General features: G+C 38.9%; 1 protein-coding gene across 3 annotated transcripts in view; it reads left to right on the top strand.

The window, feature by feature from the left end:
• The window catches only part of mgll (monoglyceride lipase), a 74,850-nt gene that overhangs the window by 14,916 nt on the left and 36,141 nt on the right, over window positions 1-23,793 (top strand). For all 3 annotated transcript variants that reach the window (XM_057818250.1, XM_057818244.1, XM_057818237.1), the window contains 2 exons: window positions 20,082-20,188; window positions 23,184-23,320. In XM_057818250.1, coding sequence (XP_057674233.1) covers window positions 20,082-20,188; window positions 23,184-23,320 — 244 coding nt within the window. The remainder of the gene's footprint in view (window positions 1-20,081; window positions 20,189-23,183; window positions 23,321-23,793) is intronic.

The following is a 23,793-nucleotide window of genomic DNA, read 5'->3' on the forward strand; positions in this document are numbered from 1 at the left end:
TTGTGCGAGTGGATGGAATGTTTAGGGTTAAGTAGTTGGATGATCGTGTTTTGTAGTTACTGGATTTGAATGACAGAAGAGATGTGAGGTAATTCGGAAGTTTGCACAGTAAAGCCTTATAGATGAATAACATGATATGGATATTTCTTCTTGACTGTAGTGAGGACCAACCAACGTTTTGATGAAGGGTACAATGATGAGTGTAGAAATTGTCATTGGTGATGAAACGTAGTGCACTGTGATAGACCATGCATTATTATTATTATTATTATTGTATTAGTTCCCCTCTGTCTACTTTCGACATGTGTAAGTTTTAAAACTGTCTCATCATTTAAAGATAGCTGTAAGTCAAGATTTTGCCGATTTAGGGACATTTTAGATAAAAAAACTTAGGCTCGCTTGGAAGTTTCTCTCCAATAGAGCCTTCCTGAGAGGTCTACTGCTTTAAGATGGCAGCTGTTTACTAACGCATCTAGTTCTTTATACATGTTGCTAATGCCGCCGCGTCTGTCATTTGCATCTAGTTCTATATTATGTGATATCTACCGTAGCATCATGTGGGCGTAGTTTGTAGGCTGTCGGCTACAGTCAGGTATTATTGGAGCCCTAGCATCGTGTTCGCACTGCCGTCACAACTCCCTTGCCTCCTCCCCACTCCTGTTCTGCTCTCTCGTCTCCGTGAGTCCGTCTCTCTCTTTTATTGCGTCATTCAACCAACATAATAACGCATAGTAACGCACGCCTTTCCCGCCTCAGTAACTGTAACGACAACAGCATTGCCAAGATGAGAAAAGTAATTAATTAGATTACTCACTACTGAAAAAAATAACAACGCCATTTGTAACGCCGTTATATTCTAACGCCGTTATTAACAACACTGGACATGACACTACCAACTTTTCATGATGCTCAAATTGTCACCACCAACTTTTAAGCAACCCTATTTGCATTATATAATGAGTTCAGTTATATAGGTAATTTAGAATGTCTTCCCTTTTGTTGTAGGATAGAATTGACCCTACCATTATTAACGGAATGTGCCGGTCCATTTTTCCCCTCTCAAACGCACGTTTGATTGACCGATGACTTGACCCTGCCCCCTGCCACACAGTGACACACTCGCACAGCCCTTACAGATAAATATCGACAAAATGCCGCCTCCTCCGAAGAGGAGGGAGATTAGAAGGTTTTTTTTCGGCCAGCAGCAGCAGTTACGATAAATAATGTAAAAAGACGTCAATGTTGTATGGAGGTGGGAGAAACACCACTAATTGTGCTACTGAAAGTCCAACCTGCATCAGAGTTAGCATAACATTAAACCGTGTGAACTTGCTAACCTGCAAAACTACTGTGGTCAAGCCAGCTTCTACAAGGAAAAACAAAGTCATGCTAGCCGTCCCTCATTTAGATCATATTTTGCATTATGTTCATTACGGTAATGCAATTCAAAATGTTTGTTTCGTAGTTTTTTAAAACAAAGGTTTGAATCGAACGTTGAACACCTGAACCAATAGACATGTAAGTTAGTATAAGTCAATACAGATTTATTTTGCATTGATCATTTAGCCTATCAATTCATCAGGTTCATATTCGTGAGAAATGTAGCCCTGCGACCCGTTCAATAATCTGTTTAGTCTTACTAATGTCCTGTCCCCAGCAGAAAATGTATCGTCCCTACCAATGTTGAGACCAAACCTACGCCCTTGACCAACAGATAACTCCAACAGTCTCTCTCACTGTATTTGTATAATGTAACAAGTTATGTAGTTGTAATCATGCTTCCAGTGTAGCCCCCAATAGATTGTAAATAGTTATAAATGGGGACATTTACATTTTTAACCCTTTGAGGGACAGTGGTCACGACAGTCGACAGCTATTCAAAAGTTGAGACTTGAAGCGAAGGTTCAGAATTTTTTTACATTAAGCTTAATCTTCGAGTTAGTGGGGGTTAAATTAGTCGGTGGAGTTGATTTCAACAAATTCCGTGCAGTTGGTTAGTTATTTATTAGTTTCAAGGCTCCCAAGTGGCTAAGCTAGCGCGAGTCAATGAGCCCGTCCTAGCATCCCAATAAAAAAACATTCACCCATGCAATCAATAGTGTTGGCTATGTTTTCAGGATGAAGTTATTAAAACTTACCATCGTATGTCAATAACTGCTGTATGAACAGCAACATTTGTAATCCCGTAGCTCTGTAAGTAACATGCTGATTTGTTGAACAGGATTTTTATTTTTCAAAACATTAGCAAATTGGAACATAAGTATAATGTTAAGTTAAAATAAGTTAAAAAAATAACTGAAATATTCTAAATAAAATTAAAATAAATGCAGTCCTTTAGGTGAGCCTCAACATACCGCCACAGCTCAACATTATTACCATCAGAACGAAAAAATTATTTTCCATAGAAAGCAACACGTATTACTACTGCTAGAAACACTAAACACCTCCGCAAACACGTTTTACATGTCGGTTGCCCCTCCTCCGCTAAGCCGCAGCCATCTAACTTTTCTGTAGCCAAAGTATTCCCATATCAGCGATTTTGCTTTCTCCAATGGGGGAAAAAGTATATGAGTTTCACCTCCTCCAGCCTCCAGCCATGTAGCACAGCTGACTCACTGACACTGAGCAACAACCGGAGGGGGAGGGTTGAGCCTTGCAGCTGCAAGCGAGGGATTTGGGACATAAAAAATAACTAATGCTTTAGGGACGGTATGACGAAAAAAACTTTGCAGTTTTGAAACATTGGCGTTTTCATACCACGGTGTACCTTGAAACTGGTAATCGGCACATGTCTAATGTGAATGCGACGAAACAAACTAGGAAATACCACATAGAACCTGGGAACAAAATATGTGTTACATGATTATATGGTTTTTGGCTAAAGATATCACCAGCTAATAAAAAATTATCAAAACGTTATCTATATTGTACCTATAATGTCAACATTATCTTGGTAATATTTTGAGCTCCAACGGCCAACCCATAATTGCAATTCCTTGTCTAGACGCTCACTATATAAGGCACCCTTATGCATCAGTGGGCGACATTTTGCAGGAATTTCCAAAATGCAGACCAATGAGATACTTTTTCGGCATTGTCGTTGGTGGCTATTTGAAAAAGTGATTGCTAGAGGGGTCGTTAAGGTCAGGAGATACAGAAAATCTATTATCAGACCATCTATGGTAGTGTCTTTTATCTTCAGTGGCTTCCTGTCCGGCTTAAAATATGTCATACCGATATAAGACAAACAGCTTAGACTTAATTATATAACCATTAAAAGTGTGATTATGCTAATCTTATTGGTACACTGTGAACACTTATTGCATTGACCCCCATCGGGGTGTAGGGAGGTGCTTACCTAGTCACCCTGCTGGCTGAATGTTTTTAGCACTATGCAGAAGTTGGACCATTGTGTTGTAGTAAATGCATGTTGATCATTGGTATATGGGCCATTTTGCTCATGCTTGCTTCACACATATGTGGCTGTGGCAGAAAAAGAAACACAGATGTCACACATAAACTCTTGGGGCACTTAATTGCATGCAGCGTGACAGCATAGAAGGTGTAACAAAATTTGAAGGCCCACAAAACATCTGGAGTCAAGATATAACAGAACCTTTTCGCACGTTAACACCTCATCGGTTCAGCGCAGCAGTGAATCATGAGCTCTGCTGATGTCTGAGTAATTAGTTTTTTGCAAACATTTTAAGCCATTGACAGAGAATCGGTCCATACCAGGGTTCCTGATTAATAATGAAAGAGAGACAGCATGTTTGTAGACATTGGAGTCTTAACTACTTTAAAATTGATATTGCTTTCTTCGCAGGATACCCAGGGCACATTTCTCAAATTCTTTTTTTCATTTCAGCGTTGAATAATACCGGTGCTTTATATTTGCAAGCTCTGGATTAAAAAAAAAAATGGCAAAAATAAGTACATAGCTTTTGCCCTGTGTTATTTTAACTAACAAAACTGACTTATGTTGAAGTGATTAAAGTCAAGTTTGTTTTAACTCATTGCCAACCATTGATGGCGCTACATGAAAGGAAGGGAATAATCGTTAACAGCCTTCTTAGTCAAAATGGATTGGACGTCTTGTGCCGGGCTAGGCACTGAAATGTGCATTCTCAGTGAATCCTCACCAGTTTATATTAATTGGACATCAGTTAATGCAGTACATGACTAATGCAAGTCCGATAGCAAGCAATAACTCATTGCCCCAACCCCCCGCCCCCTTGTATTTTAAAACAAATGATTAGTTGGTTTAAAAGAATAATTCCTACTCATACACGGAGATAAAGGTTGGGCCAGGTGGCATAGCACCCCCCCCCCCCCCCCGGTGGCCGAAAATTTCATTGCATATAATTGACTTTCCTACGTATAAATTTAAAATTAAAATTAAGACTTTACGGGTAAAATGTTGTCTATAAAATTTTTGAAGCAATAAAACAACAAAAATGAATTAAATTAACCCAAAAAAATTATAACTGGTCAAATTTATTTATTTTTAGAATATATCATGTGACTAGCACCTTAGAGACGGTCATTTGCTTTGCTTAGCCAAAACTACCTAAGGACAGAAGAGGCAAGGTGGATATACATAATTTTTTCAAACCTAAATTAATTTTATTGCTGACACTGCGTTTCGGAGTCATCAACATGTTTTGCCCCCACCTGCCACAAAAGTCAAACTCCGCCTATGCTCATACATATGTATTTATATGAAAACTATGGTTTCATGTTTCAAGCTCTGTCTTGCTTTTATGTTTTCGTAAAACGTGTCTTCGTAAAATGCGACCATCCAGGACATAGCAGGAATCTTCAGAAAAAGTTGTGCCTCCTTGGTCGCTGCATGCACATGGGTGGTTTATGCATGTTGGATGTGTCAGAAATTTGGATGGAAGAATCCCACAACCTTGAAAATGCACAAGCAAGGCACATCTAAATGACTTAAGTGCACGCAGTAGTATATTATACCTTGTATGGTTAAGCCACAGGCCAGGCAAATGCAACAGAGATTAGAGGTTTCATTGGTAATATGGATAAATGTTATTTTGTAGATAGAAATATGAGTCACTTAACCAACGATACCCTTATTATTTTGTCCACAACAGGGCCTTTTTATTATCATGACTAGGACTAAAGTAGTAATAGATTTGATGATAATGGTTGCTGGGCATATTTTGAATAGCCGTTTTTCAGATTCAGAATATTTATTGTCATTGTTACAAAAAGCACAACGAAACTTTGTTTGGAGCATCCATACAGCTCATGCAGCTAAGTTGGTAAAATGCAAAACCCATAAAATAAATACCCTTCAGTACCCAGTGTAAACATTGACACAGTTTTGGACATATGTACAACAAAGATTCCACAGCAGCATGAGGTCATGTTCTATCTGCTGTTAAATCAGTTCCAAACTGGAAGGAAATGAAAAAAAGGATGCTAATTAGTAGAGGTGGGAATCTTTGGGCACCTAACGATTCGATTACGATTACGATTCAGAGGCTCCGATTCGGTTATACACGATTATTGATGCACCCCCCCCTCCTCCCTTTTTTTTATTTGTTTTTTTTTTTAAATTAAATGTTTTGTACATTAGTTCCAAAATTGTTCAAAAATCCTCTCAGGCTAAACCAAACTACTATTTCAGTATCAAGTTAACATATAGCAGTAAACAAATATACAAAAATAACAGTAAATAAAAAAACTCCAGTCCCCATTCTGTAACAGCAGCTTTAAACTACATTCAATTAATTTAATGTTGTGAATCAACTGTTAAAGTTGGTAAAATTGCTCCCGTTATTCCATAATTTCCCTTTTGTCTACTTTTGACATGTGAAAGTTTTAAAACTATTTTAAAAGATAGATTCAAGTCAATATTTTACCAATTTAGGAGTATTTTAGATAAAAAGTGAGTGTGTTGTACTTCCGCTTTACTTGGCATATTTCAATAATCGGAATTTGGATGTTTGTGAATCGTTCTCGAATCTTCCATGGCCGAATCGCGAATAATCTAAGAATCGGAAATTTTGCACACTTCTACTAATTAGTCACGCTCTCTAACAATAATGTGCATAGTTTCCAACTATCAGCCTGATTCCTGAACATGTGTTAAATGAATGAAAACACCTACATACATTTATAGGAAAAACTTGCTAATCAATATATTTGTTACATTATGTATTTATGTAATTATGTATCAATATATGTTGGTACAAGTGGTAGTACCAAAACCTGGAGGTTTACTTATTTTTAAAGGCACATATTTTGACCAGTCACAATGCAAACAATGTCTGCTTAGGTAAAACATTGACCTTTGTTGAGTGCCAATGGTCTTTAGTGATAATGGTGGCAAACAAGAAAAGGTTGGAGGATGTATAGTACATACTGCAAACAAGAAAAGGTTGGAGGATGTATAGTACATACTGTACACTTAACAAAATATAGTTAACACAAAGCAGGTTTTGTGTATCACACCGGTTTTCCTCTTCTTTGAAAAGTTTAGTTGTTTTTTGTAGTTCATTAAACCAAACCATGCATGGTGAGGGAAGTGCGGTGAGTTACTTCTACTGTAATATTTACAAAAACTAAAGATTTGTCTTCATGAACCAAACATGTTGAACACTATAAAATATATGTTACCATGCAAAAGCATATGTTACCATGCAGAAGCCTTGTCTCATAATTACGTTTACACCTATGAAAAAAAGATGCACAACATCCATTCCATTTATTATACCCACGGACTAGGCTACTACAGGATAACTTCTTTTGTACACCCTATGTATACATACATATATATTCTAAATAGATTTCGGTAAATGAGAAGGGGTTAAGGGTTAGCTCCTTCTCAATGGTCCCTTTCACTAAAACTAGGAAGTGGGTGAAAGGTTTTGGGCTGGAGGGGAGGGCTCTCTACAATGATTGACAGACTTTTGAACAGATGTCCAACTGAGGCTTTGAACCAGCACGGAAGTGCCATCAACAAGTCATATGCACACGTCGAGGTCATAGCACATCAGATGCTTTGTAACATTCTGTGTAAATGGGTCAGTGAGTATACGTAGTGGTAAACTGATAGTGCCTGGCTTGACTTCATTCCTTGTTTAATTATTTTTTTTACCCTGCTGTTAGTCTTAATCTTTGAGACTGGATATACAAATACAATAATTTGAAAATGGAGACCTGGGTTGACTCCCTGTGTGTAAAGCAATGGTCATGAATACGGATGCAAGATAAAGATATTACAACATTTTTATAAGTTAGATTTTGTGGGGACAGATCAACAGTATCGATATGTAAAAAAAAAAATTAAATTGATAGCTTTTAAGACCACAGATTTTCAGCCTGACAGCAATGATACTCTTAATGGACATGTGGATGTGGCCAAAATAGTAACTACATTAAATTACATAATCAGATTACAGATTAGCCAGGGTTCCCGCAGGACATTAAAAACTCTTAATATGTTTTAAATTTAAAATCCGGATAACCAAGCTCTTGAATTGTCTTAAATTTAATGGAAAACTTGAATAGCTATTAAATTTCCATACGATGCGTTTAATGCCCGTGAAATCACTGTAGTGCGTCGTAAAACTTCTAATGGTGTGTACCTTTTTTCTTAATGGTTGTGCACTAAATATAACAGTTTGGGAATAATATATATGTTACACGGTATGCAATGTTGCCAACTTGGCGACGCTCTCGCTAAATCTGGCGATTTTTTTGTCAAACGCCACTAGCGAAAAATCTAGAGAATTTTTCTGGTATTTTTGTTTTTTTTTTACCCAGATTTTGTGCTCCCACGACACATTATTCTTTTCTCCAACAGTGTCCTTTACAATTACGTGCAAATGACTCACTATACAAATTAGATGATAACATCATCTAGCGATTTCGAGCGACTTTTAGGACAACCAATAGCTAATTTCCTTACTGGGGAGTTGGGAGCCTCCGCAACTCAGCGAACGTCAGTGACTAAACTAGAGTTGTCGCCATGACGTTGTTTCCTGGTTATTCACGTTTGTAGATGTGAGCGTGAATATGCAGATATGGGAAACTGCACAGTAAATTTGATCAAAAATGGATGGAAGACCGCTTATTTTAGAGGTGGTTGGCCCCTGTTGAAAATAACAACAGTGCTCAGTGCAGTCTTGCCAAAAAAAGTCTTGCATTTTCATTGAGACAATGGGGGTCAGAACCATCGATTCGCACATGAAATGAGAACAAAAACAATGGTTTGTGGCAGCAGTTCTGTTTTTACAGCAGGACGGATAATGGCCTTGAACGTCTAATTAGTTGGACTATACGGCATGTTGGCTACACTAGTATGCCTATTATCCGGATTAGTTGTTAGGCGGGTAATGTTACCCGCCGCCTAATATGTACTGCTGTCACCGTACAACATTTGGATAGCCTACTCAGGAAGGGTCGTCATTCCGTCACTGTTTTTAGTGCGGCATGACAGCATCGTAAGCAATGGAGGCGGATGATCACGACGTGGCAGTCCTGCTCTTTTCTTTTCTACACATTTTTCTTGAACCTTCAAACTACGTCTCAATAATATGCTTCAATTCAGTGCCCATTTTGGAACCATTTTGGGTTCCCATTGCGGATGAGGTGGAAATGAGCGTTTTTTACAGAGCTCGTCTCCCGAGTTGTCTCCGATCAGCCAGCTGCTGGGCTGGCCCCTCCCAACTCAATGCCGACCGAACATGAGTACTGTATATAAAAATGCGTAGAGGAAAATTAAACCCCGAAAAGTGACCTGCGTGGTACCCCCAGTCAAAGAGGTGCGCGATCAGTTTTTTTCCCAGACATTTCTGCCTGTCAAAACTGTTGCCACTTCCAGGATCGCCACTTTTATGCATTAGTAGTCCTCGTTGCAGCTTCCAGGAAATATAAGCAGCGCCACACCATATGCTTCTTTTTGTTATTTTCCAAGTGATGAGAGTGCAACTGAGCATCGATTGTAACATCCCAAGTAATGATGTCAGGCTTTCGTTGTTTTATAAAGATTTATTTCAATCACAACATGGCGCCTGCTCGTAAAAGCAGAGCGTGCTCTCCCTTCCACTCTCGCTGCTCTGTGATGCGTTTAAATGCGATCAAGAAAAAAACAGTGATCACAAAATCATGACAGTCTAGATCTAGAAGGTGTAGTAATTTCGAAATTTGCCGCGGGCTAGGAATGAGTTTCCGTTTCAGAGTTAAACCGCCTGGGCGATGACGTAACACATGATGTAACACTTTTTACGCATGTGTAGTTTGCGCAAATGCAGGCGTACCTTGCAGAGGCGGGGAGGCCCTTAAACGCAACTTAAACGAAGTGTGGACAGGTATAAAAATAGTCGGCAAAATACCCTGGAGAAAATTATCTGTCCTAGTGTAGACGTAGCCTGAGTTGAACCGAACTGTCTTTTTCATTCCAAAAAAAAAAACTTAGATCACACTTTTTACATTGTTTAAAATGTCACCAGTATAACAGTATAATTGTATGCAAACTTTTGACATTCAAATGCTGTGAGAAAAATGCGTTTTTGTTTTTCCTGTTGTACTGCACCCGCACCAAACCGAGGTACGTACTGAACAGTGACTTGTGTGTACCATCACACCCCGAATGATATATATATATCTTTTTTTATTTTCCTTCCCAATATGCAGCTCTAAATCTCTTCCCTCTCTTATGATTTAAAAAAAATCACTCAAGGTTTAAGTATAAGTCTTTCAAAAAAATGTTAAGGGCAAGTGACTATTTTTGGTAATAAAAAACAAACATTATTGTTATATTGTAGCATCTACAATAACAAAGTCCACTTGGTAATGATAATGCATACTCAGCAGGAAAACAATCCACTATTTTCAATGAATTGTACCCACCTGAAAGCCACGAACTGTATGTAAAAAAAAAAAAAAAAATAGAGAAAAAAAAGTTCAGAGAGTTTAAGATGAAGCTCGCCACGCTAAATGCTAATGCTAGCGAGAACGCAAATGCTATGCTAACGCTCTGAGCCACCTAGCATCGCATATGCAACTCCCCTTATCCCCCATCTTAACGCCACTGGTTTACAGTGAAATAAAATTAGTTCATCTGAAATTGTTACGGGATGTTTCGGTCATAAATTATATTTTCAAGGTCTTAAAAATGTCTTTAAAAGCATTAAAAAAAATTATAATGGTGCAAGAATCCTGTTAACCTTCCTGCCTTCAATTGAATTTTATTTCATGAGTTCTCTCTTGAGGTTAAAGTGACAGCTCACATGACCTCAACCATCTAATTAGTCTGGAATCCCCTTTGATACCTGTCCAACTGGTGTATTTAAATGTCATGTGCAGACGTATTGTTCGTCGGAGAGCCTTGTTAAAACGGTGAGCATAATATGATTATTAATACCTCAGTGCCATTTGACTCTTGGCTGTATGGAATGTCAGTGTTTTGCTTCCTAGACTTTTTTCCACACACCCTTTCTATCTTTTGGGTGTCTTAGAGCCATCATTTGATATTCTCCTTTGGGCTGCATTTTGTATTCGGTTGATAAAAGTTTGCAAGTTCCCCAAATCATTTTCAGGAAGCCAGGCAGCAACGCATGAAAGGGATTAGGCTGCATTCTGTGCTTGTTTGGGCAAGGGGTGAGGGGTGCGTAACATCTCTCTACTGTCTCTTCGTCTCTCCTTCCCTGTCTGTGTCCCTCTCTCTCCCTCCTTTTCTCCGCCCAGTGTTTTAACAAGGCTTTTTATAGGATATGAAGTTCAGACAACTTAACCATTGTGGGAGATAAATGGGTGAGAGTGAAATGGTAAACAAACCTCTTCATATACTGAATATAACAATTTAGTTCAGCTATGTTTTGTTATCATATAAATCTATTATGTGTTCTTGGTTATGTAATATTTGAAATCTGTGCAGTAGCTTTCATATTTTATTCACTGGTGATAGCGACCCACCAATAGTGAAAATCTGCATATAAATGACGGCCTCTGAAAATGTCCCCAAAATTCTTAAATGAGCATGGATAAAACACCAACTACGACTTGGTTGCCTAAAAAGAGAGTACATCCATTTATTAAAAAAAAAATGTTACAGCATCTCAACGCCTCATGTCAACCTGCATAAAACAACAAAGAGGAAGAAGCATCGCATTATACCTTAACGAGGTCCATCAAAAAGTTATTATTTTTAACAGCTTTCGACTTTACATTTCTATCAAACATTACCGTACCAAACAACCAACAGTCGAATGAACATGAAATTGGGAAGCACTTTTTTTGCATTTGAGCACACAATTGGGAAGATAAATGTGAAAATCTGCCCTTTCGTGTGATACCCAAAGAGATGGAGCGGCATGAAAAGTGGCTTACAGCAATCAAAATGTAAAACTTTATTCTAAAAGGGGCTCTGCAATGTCAGTTTTCTATCCGCTATGAAAATGTATTTCCCTTTCCGAAGGTTAATAGCCAGTGTTGTGGCTTTGCATTGTAAGTGCATTGCTCTGTGTGATGTGCATATATCATGTGCAGGTCTATGGACAATGATGTAAAGAGCTCGCTGAAGGTCTTAAAAGGGATTTGTATGCTTTTAGTTTGTTGGGTGTACGTACTCGCCGTAACCACAAGGTGATTATAAATGTGCAGGTATTCCAAATTTGACACTTCGTAAGCTGACAAAATTTACTTCAAAGATAATTAAAAATATTACAGATCTGCTGAACCAATGTGGTTGGTCTTTGAAATGTACTGCTCCCGATGCATGCCTGTTAACCCATCAGTATTGGTCAATAACACGATATGGTCCTTTTTATTTCGCACTTATTTACTATTTAATCGTACTGCATACTAGGGGTGCAACGGTTCAGTTAGCACACGGTTCGGTTTGAACCTCAGTTTTGGGATCACGGTTTCGGTTCGGTTTCGGTTTGCCTTTTCCATTTTTTTTTTTTTTAACTGGCTTTATTTGGCTTTTAATAAAATGAAATAAACACTTAAAATGTAAACATTTTCGACTGTTAAAATGCCTCTTAGCTCTTTGGCTAGTTTAGTGACTGACTACTGAAATACACAGTAGTAAAAAAGTTACTTGGCAAAGTAACTGGTGTTACCTTTCATGTTTTTTTTTTTTTTTCATTAAAAAAAAAAAAAAACAGTAACCTTTGCTATGTTTGGAGGTCATTTAATGTTCTGAATCAACCATTAAAGTTGATAAAATTGCTCCCGTTTTTGCATTAGTTCCATTCTACTTTTGACATTTGAAAATTTTAAAACTGTTTCATTCATTTAAAGATAGACTCAAGTCAATTTTGCCGATTTAGGAGTATTTTAGATAAAAAGTTACTTAGGTTCACTAGGAAGGTTCACTACAACAGAGCCTTTCTGAGAAGTTTACTGCTCTAAAATGGCGGCTGTTCACTAACGCTACCGAGTCTGTCATTTCGCATGTAGTTCTATATGCATGAGATATCTAGGCGTAGGTTGTAGGCTGTCGGCTACAGTCAGGAAATATTGGAGCCACCTAGCCTAGCATCGCATTTGCTATAGCGTCACAACAAACACTCTTCCTTCTCCGTGTCTCTGACTTTTCTTCTCGCGTCATTCAACCAACGTATTAACGAACGGAGGAAAAAAAACGAAATGCACGAAAAACATACAGACTTTGAACGTAACGTACGGCGTACACATTTAAAAATCAGTGCTCACTTGTACAAATTACGCCGAGACCGTACAACTTGACAGGTATGGATTATAGTGGACCGTCACAGTTAGGTAGTAGCACTCTGTAGCACGGGACGTACAACTATCAGTGGGTACAGCGAAACTATGCGCTTTAGCGAAGTCATCTTCGATGGCTTTGCGTGCCATTTCATAAAAGTCGGGGAATACGTTGTTGGAGAAATATGTCCGCGAGGGAACAACGTACCGCGGGTCAAGCATTGCAAATAAATTAACGAAGCCCGCCGTGTGTTTTCACTGGTGTCATCTCCGGGGTTGTCCCGTTCTGAGAAAGTGATATCTGTGCGTAATGCCGGCTGAGGTGCCGGAGTCATGTTATAGGTGTTGCCATTAGCATAGGGAACAAGCGCTGAGCAATGCATGCAAATTTTTTTCTTTTTTTTTCAATATTTTCTCTCCCTCCTATTATCTCTCCCTCCTCATTGTAGTCCACGGGGAAACCGAAATGTTGCCTCACCGCAGATTTGAAAGAAGCCAGTGCTTCCTCAAAATTCGGTCTCTCCACTCCTCCGCTCGCCATAGCTTTTTGTTTTCTTTCTTGTTTCACTTTCACTTCGCTCGTAAGCGAGAGAGGGCGTTACTCGGCTTCTATTACACAGGTGCTTGACAGCGATCGGACATTTACTTGCGGCGGGGCGGGAATTTCTCCACAGCTGTGCTTCACGTCACACACCAGCACAAAGATCTCGACATATTCATTCCACAAGCGTTCGGAATAAATTAATTGCAAAACCGAAAAGGCGCGGTTCATAAAGGCGTATTGAATTGTGCAGGGCGAACCGGTTCGGCTTTGAACCGCAAACCGTTGCACTGCTACTGCATACTAGGGCTGTCCCAAACGACTAATTTCCTCCCGATTAGTCAGCCGACTATTTTTACGATTGGTCGACTAATCTAATTTTTTTTTTTTTTTTTAACTACTGTAATAATAATTTTTTTGTTCAAGCTTATTAATTCACAAAAAACATTTTGGAACACCTAAATTCTTTATTAACGTATAAATAAATAACATAAATACCAATAATAAATCACAAACAATGAGGTCAAATGCTGCTGGCATTAACTAGTGGAAAAAAATGTAAACGGAAACACTGTGACTTCACCTCTTTAACAGGAGTCAAAACAATTCTTACTCTTTTTGTGGTATGTCATTGTCTATATATTTCTAAATGTTAAAATGAATTGCAATGTCCCGGACAACCATTTTCAGAATACTTTGTGTGAGTTCAGATGCTTTTTCTGGTGTGCATTCCGCATTTTTGGGGGATGGGAAAAACTGTTAAACTTTTGTTTTTTTTTAACCTGAAAATAAATAAAGTAGAGGGCACACTGAAATATTACCACAATTATTTTGAATGAAAGGCACACATACACACAGTAAAAAAAAAAATGTATAGTATTCATTTTATAGTATACTACTATATGTAAAACTTTATATTAAATAACATCAGTGCAGTCATGGATTACAGTAAGCAGGCCAGTGGTGTTTCCATATATATTTTTATTATATTATGTATATACAGGATATATGTATATATTTTTTCCAAGTGGGAGCTTCCATGATCCTGATAAATTTAATAATAATTAAAAAAAATATATAATTATGTTAATTATTTTATCAAATAAAAATGAACGTTGATACGATTCACATAAAGGCAAGTTCCATTTAAAAAAGTTGTATGGACTTACAATCCGCTAGCTTGTTGTTTCTTGTTGTCTTCAAAAATTACACTTGGGTGACGGCGCTTCAAGTGTTCGTTCATAGCCGACGTGTTACCGTGGTATGCGAGCTCAGCTTAGCAAAGAGTACACAAAGCGGCACCCTCTATATTTTCCTTGAAATAATTCCAGGCTCTGGCTATTCTGGTCCGCTTTTTTGGCTTTGTGCCGCTTTCACGTGCTACCAACTCTGCCCTTTTTGGAAATTGGCGGCGTTTTTAACCCCTCACCAGCGATTCACTTGGCTCGTTGTCGTCGGTTCGTCTGGGTTCGTCCGATTTCCTCCTCAGGAAAGCGGCGGCGTGCATAAAAACACCGAGAGGCTTCGGATGGCTCTTTATGGATACTTTTATTGACCAAAACAAAAACGTGGGGTATGAAGCCACTCAACTCGGCGCTATCCGCACACTTTTCCAACTCACCGATCTCACTCCCTCTCTCTCTCTCCCTCTCTCTCTCGCTCGCTCGCCCACATTCTTCCTCTTTGCTCAATCTGACAACGCCGGTCACATTGAAATAACAGTGGCACCTTGGGGGTGCCAGTAACAACCGTTTGTATCGCGAGCGCCCGCCATTCTAAACTTTATCCGCATGTAATTTTTTTTTTTTAACCCGTCATTACCCGTCGACGGTATGTTTTGCCCGTCGACGCATTTACGTCATCGATGATGTCGACAACGTCGACTAGTCGGGACAGCTCTGCTGCATACTCGGTTTGTTTTACTGCCAATTGGTGGAAGGTTTCTTGATATAGAGCAGGGGTCAGGAATATTTTTGACTGAGAGAGCCCCCAAAAAACCCCACATTTTAAAAAATGTTATTCCATGAGAATCATGCAATGTGAGTGTAAATACATTAGTAGGGTGCACACAAGTGTGTGTGTGTGAGAGTTGGGGTACAAGTTTATTTTCAAGGTTTAATTTTCCCTATTTATTTTAAAATACTCCACTTTGCTTGGCACCGAGTTGGCAGCGACCAGTTCTTCCTCTCGCTGAGGGAAGGGAGGCTGATGAGTTCTCTCACCAAACAACTCCGATTTTCGGGAAGACAAGTTCTAATGCCCATCTGTGTAATCCGCAACGGGCGAACCACGGATGAGCGCCTTATTGAAGCATATTATTGTGATGTTTTGAAGCGCCCAAGATCAATGTCTTAATAAATAAGCAGCTTGCGACAGCTCGTTCATATTAGATGAGCCAGCCGTTTCCACACTTAAGATGTCGGGTGCAGTCAGAGTTGGCGGAGAGCCAAATGCGCTCATCAAAAAAGCCAAATACGGCTCGCAAGCCATACGTCCTTGAACCATGGCAAAGAGTCATGTGACAAACATCACATCAGTGAAAGTTCTCTATTAATATGTGAAGTTTCTGCCAGTGTCATGACTACCACTTCCACTTGCTTCATGCGAGGTCTCATCAGTCAACAAACGCCTTTTTGACACAGAACATAAAAAGAGGTTTGAGAGTATTTGGCTTGGGTCTAAGTAACAACGCAAAAAGAAAAGCACATGTGGCCTTATGGTTTTCAGTACATGGGGTGTTGTAGTCTGCTCACTATATAGCTGTCTTTAAATTCAAACAAGATTAGACCCATTAATCTCCAGATGGCCCAAAGATTGTGAGTTCAACTGTATTATGCCAAAACAAAGACTTCTATTCACTCGTACTGTTGGACACGAAGACACCCCGTACACGCACCCACGCAGTCATACAAACATGAATGCACAATCTTTTTTGTTCTGAGTCAAACAGAGAAGCGGATTTCTTATCTCGAGGTGAGGATGAGCAGTAAGTAAAGTCACTGATTGGTACTCCACGTGGCTTCTCAGAACTTTTGACACAAAGAACAGGGATGTTTTTTCTGCTGTTTTTCATACACCGACCACCTGTAAGACTTGCCAAAAACTATTTTATATTGTTACTCTAAATAGTCGAACAAAAATAATAATTGTAATGAATTAAAGTACAGCTATAAAACTATCGTACACAAGTACATAAACGAATATACATACACAGAGTACACAACAGGCTATTTATGCAACAATACAAGATTAGTAATAAAAGCTTACGCGTCAGTGCTGCCACTAACTTAAGTTATACTTTCAGGGTGTCAGTTAAGACAACCATGATATTGAATATATACCCCACTGTCAGAGCACATTTACATCAAACGTACAAACAAGCATCATTTTATGCTGAGATCAGCCAATGTTTAGACTTGAAAACGTAAATGCAACAAACTGAACAGTAGGCAATACAATCTGAACAATGAGCCTTTCAAATGTAAATAACATGAGGAAGTTCATCCTTAGCATGTTTCCTACTTAGTATGTTTGGCCTTGCAATATTACAGATTTTCTCAGTAAATGTCCTTACTGTCTAAAGCATCATTTGAGAAACGCTACCCACTTTATCTGACCTCACGTTATTATACTCACATAAAATAAACTTTGTTTTTGTATATATGTGTATGTGTTTGTAAAGCCCTTCAAAATTGGGGACCTTGTTGGTCAAACAAAACATACAGAACCTTTCAAAAGTATTCAGTTCACCCACTAGCGTTTTGACTGTTGTTATTATTACATCTTTTTTTTTTCTTTTTGTATTGACAACCCTACAATGTTAATGAATTACCCTCAGAAGTCACATCATCTGTGAAATGAAGTCTGCCTGTGCGTAATAATGATCTATTAGTGTATAGCATAAACACCTATTCTGAAATTCCAAATTAGGATGCAACACTAAAGCAAGAGGCACCACTAAGCAAACACTGTTCTGAAGTCCAAGGAGGTCACCAAAACAGTTCAGGTACAATTTTGTGGGGACGTTATGATTGAGTAATACGAAAATATAGTGGTACAGTGCCTTGCAAAAGTATTCGGCCCCCTTGAATCTTGCAACCTTTCGCCACATTTCAGGCTTCAAACATAAAGATATGAAATTTAATTTTTTTGTCAAGAATCAACAACAAGTGGGACACAATCGTGAAGTGGAACAACATTTATTGGATAATTTAAACTTTTTTAACAAATAAAAAACTGAAAAGTGGGGCGTGCAATATTATTCGGCCCCTTTACTTTCAGTGCAGCAAACTCACTCCAGAAGTTCAGTGAGGATCTCTGAATGATCCAATGTTGTCCTAAATGACCGATGATGATAAATAGAATCCACCTGTGTGTAATCAAGTCTCCGTATAAATGCACCTGCTCTGTGACAGTCTCAGGGTTCTGTTTAAAGTACAGAGAGCATTATGAAAACCAAGGAACACACCAGGCAGGTCCGAGATACTGTTGTGGAGAAGTTTAAAGCCGGATTTGGATACAAAAAGATTTCCCAAGCTTTAAACATCACAAGGAGCACTGTGCAAGCCATCATATTGAAATGGAAGGAGCATCAGACCACTGCAAATCTACCAAGACCCAGCCGTCCTTCCAAACTTTCTTCTCAAACAAGGAGAAAACTGATCAGAGATGCAGCCAAAGGCCCATGATCATTCTGGATGAACTGCAGAGATCTACAGCTGAGGTGGGAGAGTCTGTCCATAGGACAACAATCAGTCGTACACTGCACAAATCTGGCCTTTATGGAAGAGTGGCAAGAAGAAAGCCATTTCTCAAAGATATCCATAAAAAGTCTCGTTTAAAGTTTGCCACAAGCCACCTGGGAGACACACCAAACATGTGGAAGAAGGTGCTCTGGTCAGATGAAACCAAAATTGAACTTTTTGGCCGCAATGCAAAACGATATGTTTGGCGTAAAAGCAACACAGCTCATCACCCTGAACACACCATCCCCACTGTCAAACATGGTGGTGGCAGCATCATGGTTTGGGCCTGCTTTTCTTCAGCAGGGACAGGGAAGATGGTTAAAATTGACGGGAAGATGGATGCAGCCAAATACAGGAACATTCTGGAAGAAAACCTGTTGGTATCTGCACAAGACCTGAGACTGGGACGAAGATTTATCTTCCAACAGGACAATGATCCAAAACATAAAGCCAAATCTACAATGGAATGGTTAAAAAATAAACGTATCCAGGTGTTAGAATGGCCAAGTCAAAGTCCAGACCTGAATCCAATCGAGAATCTGTGGAAAGAGCTGAAGACTGCTGTTCACAAACACTCTCCATCCAACCTCACTGAGCTCGAGCTGTTTTGCAAGGAAGAATGGGCAAGAATGTCAGTCTCTCGATGTGCAAAACTGATAGAAACATACCCCAAGCGACTTGCAGCTGTAATTGGAGCAAAAGGTGGCGCTACAAAGTATTAACGCAAGGGGGCCGAATAATATTGCACGCCCCACTTTTCAGTTTTTTATTTGTTAAAAAAGTTTAAATTATCCAATAAATTTTGTTCCACTTCACGATTGTGTCCCACTTGTTGTTGATTCTTGACAAAAAATTAAAATTTTATATCTTTATGTTTGAAGCCTGAAATGTGGCGAAAGGTTGCAAGGTTCAAGGGGGCCGAATACTTTTGCAAGGCACTGTACCTCAAAATAAGAAATTAATTTGTTCCAGTGTGGCATTTGTATCATGATGTTTTCGTATAATGAATAGCATTTTACATGTAACTCGTCCAATTCGTTCCAAACTACACTAAGGCACCACATTAGATTTGCTCTCATGTCGTACTTTATTTGTAATGCTTTGTCGCCTCGTAGTGGCGCTTCAGTGTAGTTTGTTAGGTTCCAGCTCATTCTACAGATGTTATCACGTGACTACTCGAGCTCATAGCAAGCATGGAGTGCTAAAAGGCTAGCTAACTTCGACGGCCGTTGCTTGCTATTTCGTTAAGCTGTTTGTGCTTTGCATTGCATTGTTTTTTATATTCTTTTGTTTCATGTACATGAGCATTGTGTAGCGGATTGTGGTGTGCATATTTCATTTATTTACATTTATAGTCAAACGTAGCATTATTGCAATGCTGAGAGCGGGATGTATCTTTAATATGAATACTGTTTCGTGAAGAGAAAAAGCTTTGAAAATATTTTCGTAAAATTAATTTTTCGTGTACCGAAGCTTTCGTATCTCGAGGTACCTATACTCAAATATTTGATGAGCCCCAGGAGCACCGTTATAATCAAATGTCAAGAACAAGGCACCTAAAAAAATCTGACAAAATGGTTGCCCACCAAAACATGGAACTTGAGTAAGCATTGCATTAATCAAATGCGCAACACAGAGACCAAATGTCACCTTGAAAGAACTGCAGATTTCCACAGCAAAGGCCAGAAAATCTGCCCATAAAACAAAAAATCTTAAGGATTATGATCCCCTTTTTATATGCTTACCTTCATTCTCATTTCAACTGCGCTTGGCTGACCTGCAGTTCAGATTGAAGGGCTCCCTTTACTGTTGCTTTCCTATGTCATTTCCACTGACACCCTTTCAACGTGATCCACAATGTCTCATATTAAGGGCGAGGAAATTAAGCAGTTAATTGTCTATGGAGATTTTACAAATTTCAGGTGAACTTTAAATTCATTCCTATAACTGCAGCACAGCCACCGAATGCCAGTTCATCTAGTTACTGTAGTTGAGGATTTGGTCAATGTGTCACAAGTCAATATTGTTATATACAAGTACAAATTGTATAGTCCCCTGTGTTTATACAGTACTTGAATCTCCTTTCCCAGGGCGCTGGTGTTCATTGCCCACGGGGCCGGGGAGCATTGTGGGCCATATGACGAAATTGCACAGAGACTGAAGGAACTGTCCCTGCTGGTCTTTGCACATGACCATGGTGAGCCACTATTCACTGCGTTGCTCTCTTTGTTCCTGCATATATTTACACCTACTACAATACTCAGCTCTTACGTGCCATGACATGTGCAGACATTCTGAGAAAACACAATTCCTCCCTATCTGCATGACTGAGCCATTGTCCATGGGCCAGGCAATGCTACTTTAAATTTTAAAAAAAATCTTTAACTCTTTTTGCTCAATATTAAGAGTAATATTAATCAGTTTTTCATAAAAGATAATAGTGACAAAATTATACTGATAATACTGATAATAATTCAGACTGTATGTCATGTTTAAAGGTTGAAATCAGAGAATTTGGACAATTGTACTTTTGATTAATCAATTCTAAAAATAATCCTTTTGGTGATTGATAAGTCGTTGATTAGTTTAAAAATTATCAGCCCTCTAAGCACTAGAAAAAAATTAAATATCTGTCTGTCTACCAGTCTTTCTATTTGAAGACTACAGATTATATTTAGAACTGAAGCCTTGCTTTCGTAAGCAGTTTGGCCAATATCTCATGCTCACATAAACATCCATCTTTTAAATGAAAAATACCACAGAAATATGTAACAAATGCCCACTAACACTTATTTTTAATCTCTTTTCACTCTCTCATGTGCACATACACATAGCAGTAATTACAATGATGTTTATTTATTTATTTACAAACTGGAGACCAAACTCATTATTTAATATAAAGCAACATCATTCAATTCTTCAGAACATTTTAAGCGCCTGTTATCTACCAATTAAAAAAAAAAGGGCACACGCACACACACAAAAACTCATGTTAAAAGACGTATGCAAGCAGGAAGTGGCTTTTAGCTACAGTATTTGCATCAGCTTGGAAAGTGTTATTGATTGGAAAGTATTGACATGAGAGTTGAAACTGTCCATCTATTCATTGACAATTTCACATGCCTTAAAACCACACAAGATGAACATGGTGTCACGCACACGATGTGTGTAATACTGGATCAATGGTTGCATGGCAACCACCGGCACCTCCCAGCTTCTGCTAAATGTACATCTGCTTCGAGAGAATACCGCCATAAAAATGATCATTTCCAATAAGTATCCCACCTCAGTAAATAACAACCAAATTCATTGCTAATATACGTATATCCCTACTGATTCCCGGTACACATTCCAGTTAAGTAAATACTCCTGTAAACTGTATTGTTGTTACACACCACACACAAAAGCAAATCACGCACGCTGCCATGCAAGGACGGATGTGACAGGGTTTCTAAACTGAGTCTGGGTGGTTGGGTGCCTTAATCAAGAGCATCTTTTTTTACTGTAGCATGACTCAAATATTGAGCCCACCATCTAATTTACAGTGCCCTCCATAATTATTGGATTTATAATAATTTTGTGTTTTTTAGCTTCTAATATTTTTTTTTCTAAATAATATGGGACCTTAATGAAAAAAAAAAGAGAAAAATCCAACCTTCAATACAAGTGCATTTATTCAGTGGGGAAAAAATCCCACATAAAGAAATAATTATTTGACATCAAATATTGTGTGTCACAATTATTAGCACCCCTGGTGTTAATACTTTGTACAACCCCTTTTGCTAACAAAACAGCACCTAATCTTCTGTAATGTTTCACAAGATGGGAAAAGACAGAAAGAGGGATCGTTAGCCATTCCTCTGTGCAGAATCTCTCTAAATCATCCAGAGACCTGGGTCCTCTCCTCTGTACTCTCCTCTTCAGCTCACTCCACAGGTTTTCAATGGGGTTGAGGTCTGGGGACTGAGATGGCCATGGGAGAAGCTTGATTTTGTGTCTGGTGAACCATTTCTGTGTAGATTTGGCCATATGTTTAGGGTCATTGTCTTGCTGAAAGACCCAGTGACGACCCATCTTCAGCTTTCGTGCAGAGGGCAACAGATTTTGATTTAAAATGTCCTGGTATTTCAAAGCATTCATGATGCCATGCACCCTAACAAGGTTCCCAGGGCCTTTGGAAGCGAAGCAGCCCCACAGCATCACTGACCCACACCCATACTTCACAGTGGGTATGAGGTGCTGTCTACACGCCAACAAGCTGTTTGGGAGGCATGCACGGAGAAAACCTTTCCTCACTCACAATCATAAACGCAAACGTCTGGAGTTCGCCAAGCGGTATTGGGGTTTCAACTGGGACCGTGTGCTTTGGTCAGATGAGACCAAGATTGAGCTTTTTGGCAACAAACACTCTAAGTGGGTCTACTCTGGCGTGCCACGAAAGATGCGCATGCTGAAAAGCACCTCATACCCCTGTGAAGTATTGGGGTGGGTCAGTGATGCTGTTTCGCTTCCAAAGGCCCTGGGAACCTTGTTAGGGTGCATGACATCATGAATGCTTTGAAATACCAGGACATTTTGGATCAAAATCTGTTGCCCTCTGCCCGAAAGCTGAAGATGGGTCGTCACTGGATCTTTCAGCAAGACAATGACCCTAAACATATGGCCAAATCTACACAGGAATGGTTCACCAGACACAAAATTAAGCTCATCCCATGGCCATCTCAGTCCCCAGACCTCAACCCCATTGAAAACCTGTGGGGTGAGCTGAAGAGGAGAGTACAGAGGAGAGGACCCAGGTCTCTGGATGATTTGGAAAGATTCTGCAAAGAGGAATGGCTGAAGATCCCTCTTTCTGTCTTTTCCCATCTTGTGAAACATTATAGGAGAAGATTAAGTGCTGTTTTGTTGGCAAAATGGGGGTTGTACAAAGTATTAACACCAGGGGTGCTAATAATTGTGACACACATTATTTGATGTCAAATAATTATTTCTTTATGTGGGATTTTTTCCCCGCTGAATAAATGCACTTGTATTGAAGGTTGGGTTTTTCTCTTTTTTTCCATTAAGGTCCCATATTATTTAGAAAAAAAAAATATTAGAAGCTAAAAACACATAATAATTATAAATCCAATAATTATGGAGGGCACTGTATATCCTATTAATATTTACGATGGGTTGTTTTGCCTCCACAGTTGGCCATGGTCAGAGTGAAGGAGACAGAATGAACATAAAGGACTTCCAGATATACATCCGAGACACGCTACAACATATCGACCTGATGACGTCTCGCCATCCCGACCTGCCTGTCTTTATCGTGGGCCATTCAATGGTATGAACTATGCAGATACCTGATTAAAACAATTTTAAATTGGACAATACGATAAAAGTGAGTCCATTATGGATACAAATGGCTATTTTTTTAGTCGTTTGTGACAAAAGCATAAGTAGCGGTACTGTGTTTTTACAGGCTAATGGTATGTCACATATTGATGTTGTTGGTGGTGTGCAAACTATCATTTTTATTCTATTCCTTTGTTATTCATTGATGGATCGCAATGAAATTCAGTAGGTATATTCTAGGAATATATAGGCATCAATCGTTGAGCGTAATTTTTGTTTTTCTTTGTTGGATTCAATTGCAAAAACAGGTATTTACTGCGGCTATGAATACCTCTGTTGTATGCAATGGGTCTTCAAGAATCGATGTGCCAATATTTATTTATTAACTGACTCAAGTGGCTCAATTATATTATGCTTGAGAATTCACAATTGTCATATCTGGAGGGGGGAAATTTGGTTCGA

This window comes from Corythoichthys intestinalis, chromosome 2 (genome assembly GCF_030265065.1).
Source record: "Corythoichthys intestinalis isolate RoL2023-P3 chromosome 2, ASM3026506v1, whole genome shotgun sequence".
Lineage (NCBI taxonomy): Eukaryota > Metazoa > Chordata > Actinopteri > Syngnathiformes > Syngnathidae > Corythoichthys > Corythoichthys intestinalis.